The sequence below is a fragment of the Artibeus jamaicensis genome, unplaced genomic scaffold (assembly GCF_021234435.1).
Source record: "Artibeus jamaicensis isolate MK-2021 breed Jamaican fruit bat unplaced genomic scaffold, CSHL_Jam_final scaffold_612, whole genome shotgun sequence".
Classification (NCBI taxonomy): Eukaryota; Metazoa; Chordata; class Mammalia; order Chiroptera; family Phyllostomidae; genus Artibeus; species Artibeus jamaicensis.
The window spans coordinates 12290766-12295055 of NW_026522049.1; the positions used below are offsets into that span (position 1 = coordinate 12290766).

A 4290-nucleotide genomic window follows, 5' to 3' on the forward strand; every position below is an offset into this window, starting at 1 on the left:
AGAGTGAGTACAAACACAGGGAGTTACATGGGGAACACCCTGCCATGGCGGGAGTGGTAGCGATGGCCCTGCTCCAGGAATGGAAGTTCCTGGAGAGCCCTGTGATTTTAACTTTAAAGGAGCAGATTTATTTTGAGTCTTGCAAAACTACTTTGGGTTAAGGGGGAGGAAAATTATTTTTTCTTTCCATTTTCTTTTTTTCCCCTCTTTTTTGGTTTCAGGTGTACAGCATAGTGGTCAGACAATCATATCCTCCTTTATGTAGTGTTCCCCTTGGTGTTTCCAGTACCCCAACTGGCATCACACAGTTATTGCAATATTATTGACTATAGTCCCTGTGCTTTAAATTCCCATGTAACTTTAAATTTAAAATTTAGGTAAATTTGTTTTGCTTCTGTGGAAATTGAGGGAGGGGCGGTAATTTCTTTTAAAAATTCTAAAATTTTTATATACTCAACTTGGTTCTGGGTAATAGGTGGCATCTTACCCACCTGGGTAAAAGGTCACTTCTGCTGGAGCTTCTCCCGAAACGAGCCCCCTCCCCCATGGGAGACTTCACAGAAGTCGAACTGGGGATGGATTCTGCCTCAGCACACCTGAAGTTTCCTGAGCGTTTTTGGCACCTGCACCCACCTGGTAGGTATTGCCATTAACTGTTGGGAACCTTGGCTCCTCCGTGGTAATTTGGGTAATTATCCCACCCAAATATTTAATTTCCACTTTACTTCTCTTGGGGGTGTCGTGTTCCTCGCATTATCTGTTCCCCAAATAAGACTTTTTGACGAAATAGTCTTCTCCAATCTTCTGAGGTACGAAGGATTTGTGGTCTTATAAAGGGCCCATTTCTCTTTCTCTCTCCCCCATGAAAGACTCAAACCTTCAAGGATTTAACTCTAGTCATCATCCCCTGCCCCCACCCTCACCCCATTCTACCCTCTGAGGGATTCCTGAGTGGCACATTGCAATTCAAGAACTGCTGGGTGACAGGTTGCCCACTGGGCAACCTTCATTTCAGCCCTTCAAGGGAGGACTACATTTCAAATCTTGGCTTCACCTCTAAGCAGGAGTATGATTCAAGTTTGGTCCATTAACCTCTGAAACAAAGTCCCTTAATTTGTACAATCATAGTATGACTGCTTTCTCTAAAAAATGAATGTGAGGATTAGAACTGAGTGTAGGGATAGGAAGAGTAGAGACTCGAATGTGAAGTTTAAAAAAATAATCTTATAGGCAGGAGGTGTAGGGGTCAGTCATAGGCACTTGGGGAAAAGCAGAGGCTCTGGTCTCATTCTGTCTGGGTTCAAATCCCATCCCCTCCTCCCACGAAGCTGTTATGACCTAGGGAAAGTTAATCACCTACTTTGTTCCCGTATTTCCTCCATGGTGCAGATGGAATACGTGCCCACGCCTCATAAGGCTGTCATAAGGATTAAACACAAGGAAATGCATGTAAAGTACAATGACTCATTCTGTAAATGACCACAAAAAGAAAAACAACCCACCACAGCTATTAATTTTAATAAAATGTAGAAAACCTAGAGGAAATTACCCTAAATATTCATTGTTATTGCTATGTAATGGGATTATGACCATCTGTGCTCTGTTTTTTATACTTTCCCGAATTTGTCAAAGTTTTGCAATGAACACCTGAGTTACACTTAAAAAAATAAAACCATAAAGTTCACACACTTGGAGTAATGACAAGTAGTGATTTTTCCCACCCTGTAAAATAGTACACTTTGTAAGATATCTCCTTCCCAGCCCGTTTTACTTCGTTAAAAAGATAAAGTACACTTTTGCAAAAAATGATTGTATCACAAGAATCTTTAATGTTTAAAGTTTACTCATGGTGGGGGTGTAACTTGTGTTTAGGAAACTGTGCCAAGTGCCCACATTGAGACCCCTTCAGTCCACATCACTGCACTCCACACGGCTGTCTCCAGTGCCCAGCAAGGTCACAAACAGGACCCTGACTTTTCTCCGGCTTAGGCCAGCTCTGCTGGTGAGTCCTTTCAAACTCTCCAGGGGCAGTCTACCCAATACACATACTTCATCACCTGTTCCATAGAAAAGAATAAGATGGAAAGTTTCTCAATGTATTTCGGAAGTTTAGCACATCTCTGGTACAAAAATTCAAGAAAGGTAGCACAAAAGCGAAAGCACCAACAGAGCTTACTTATAAACAGACATGCAGAAACCCTACACACTACCTAATAGTACTGAAATGAATACAACATTGCATTAAAAGGTATAAAAGCACTGTACTGAAAACTTAAAAGGTACACGTGAAATACTGCACTGGAAATCCTGAATACTCTACTGTCCCACCCCACCCCACCACCACCCCGTGAGGATCAGAAACCACGGATCTGCCTCCAGACCTTGCTAGTCCTCGGAGACACTGTTGCGGGGGCAGGGGACAGGGGGGGCGGCCTCCCGCAGAGCTCTGGCCTCCTCCAGAGCTTCTCTGTATCGGGAAGGCCAGGCCTGGGGGTCTTTCTTAAAGACCCTAGCCAGGAACTCCATGATCTGCATCTTGGTGATTTCACGGCTGGCACGGGGGCCCCAGAAGAACTCGTATTCGGGTGGCTCCACGTGGGGCACGCGCTGGTACTTCAGGTAGTTTTGCTGGACGAACTCCTCGGTGATGAGCTTTCTCACGTCTCCAAAGGTGGAGTGCTTCTTCCAGGGCCGCAGCCCCAGGATGCGCAGCACGTTCCAGACGGCACTCTCTCTGGCGCCCCGACCCTTCACGTAGATGAGGCTCAGGATCATCAGCAGGAGGCCTGTCATGGGCATACGGTTGCTCAGCGCCACCCTGTCCAGCTCCTCTGGCTCCAGAGCTTTGACCAGCGAAAACTCCATCGTATGCAAGCTGGTGAGCCTCAGGTGCAGCCCGAAGACTCGGGCGAGGATGAGGCTGGTGCGCCTGAGGATGCTGCGGCACCATTTCTTGTAGCTGCCAATGACATCCCTCACCATGTCTGGGAACCAGATGATCATCCTCTTCTGGTCCTTGACCAGCACGTACCACATGAGCTCGTGCGCCTTCTGCACCAGCTGGGCCGGGGCGGGCGGCGCGGGGCCCGGCTGGGCCGCGCTCGGGGCCTGGTGGGCGCAGCCCTCCTGCGCGGCCTGCTGCAGGGCCTTCGGGTCGTCCTCCTCGCTCTGCGCCTGGGGTGGCGGCGAGGCCGGAGGGGCGTCGGTGGGGCCTGAGGGTGGGCCGTCTGGCCCCGCGAGGGTCGCGGCCTGAGACGCGGGCGCAGGGGGCTCCCCAGGAACCGCAGGGCTGCCGCGCCCCTCGGAGTTGGAGGCGTCGGCTGCAAAGTCGAGGTCGCACACATCCTTACTTTGTTCGGACATGTCTGCTCCGTCTGACAAGGGCAGGGCCTCTGCGTCCAGGAGCTCTTCGAGCCTGCTGGGTCCGCGGGCTCCTGGAGAGGAAGTGCGCGTAGCTGCGCGCGCGGCGCCTTCCGCAGCGGCCGGGCGGGGCGGGGCGGCGGCGAGACGCGCCAGTGCGCCTGCGCGTCCGCGAGCCGCGGGCTCAGCGGCTGGGGGGGCGGGGCGCGTGCCCGACGGGGCGGGTGAGGGCCGAGGCCCCGAAGAGGGTAGAGACTCCGCGGAAGTAAAGACCCAGGGACGCCAGGTGACCTGTGTGCCCTAAGGAGGCCGCGGGGAGGCGGGAGGGAGGCTGCGCGCCGAAGAAGGAAGGAGCGAATGTGGGAGGAGAGATGTTCACAAACTCGTGAGGTGCTGAGGTAGAGTCTGTCAGGAAAGGTGACCCGGGTCGACCCAGAGGCACCTCAGACACGAGGCCCTGAGAAGGATCCCGGCTGGCGCGTCACCTCGGGTTCCCTGACCGTGAGTGTGAGGACCCGACGCCGAGCGGCCAACCGGGATGGTCCGAGAAAGTGTCCCTGTCGTGATAAGGTTGTCTGACGTTGGACTCCGGGGAAACACCGATAAAGCCCGAGTCCCTCCCCAAATCAGAGGGGTTATCGTAACATCAGAGAGGCGGCCCATAGCCCACCCACGCGCAAACGGAACTTCCCTGGAGGTCCTACTATGCTAATGACATCGGTAGTGCTTCCGTGATCACTGATTTTGCGTCATTTTGATTTTACTGTGATGTCCCCATCCAGATCCCATCCTTCGATGATGGCCGTCTTTATTAGCACAAACTGGTACGGCGTCTTTCTCCCCCGTTTGCCCAGCGCCCTTCTTCCCGGGGTGACTGCCGGGACCTCCCCTCCACGTTCATGGGGAAATGTCACCTTCTCCCAGCCAAAC

The 4290-nt window shown here is 52.2% G+C and overlaps 1 protein-coding gene across 1 annotated transcript; it reads right to left on the reverse strand.

Moving 5' to 3' along the window:
* Window positions 1-1806: 1806 nt before the first annotated feature.
* NDN (necdin, MAGE family member) lies at window positions 1807-3464 on the reverse strand. Its single transcript, XM_037145955.2, has one exon. It carries the CDS (start codon window positions 3361-3363, stop codon window positions 2386-2388), a length of 978 nt encoding a protein of 325 aa, XP_037001850.2. The 5' UTR covers window positions 3364-3464; the 3' UTR covers window positions 1807-2385.
* Window positions 3465-4290: the final 826 nt, after the last annotated feature.

Coding starts and splice junctions, on each gene's coding strand:
- NDN (XM_037145955.2), bottom strand. CDS start 3,363: ATGTCCGAACAAAGTAAGGATGTGTGCGACCTCGACTTTGCAGCCGAC.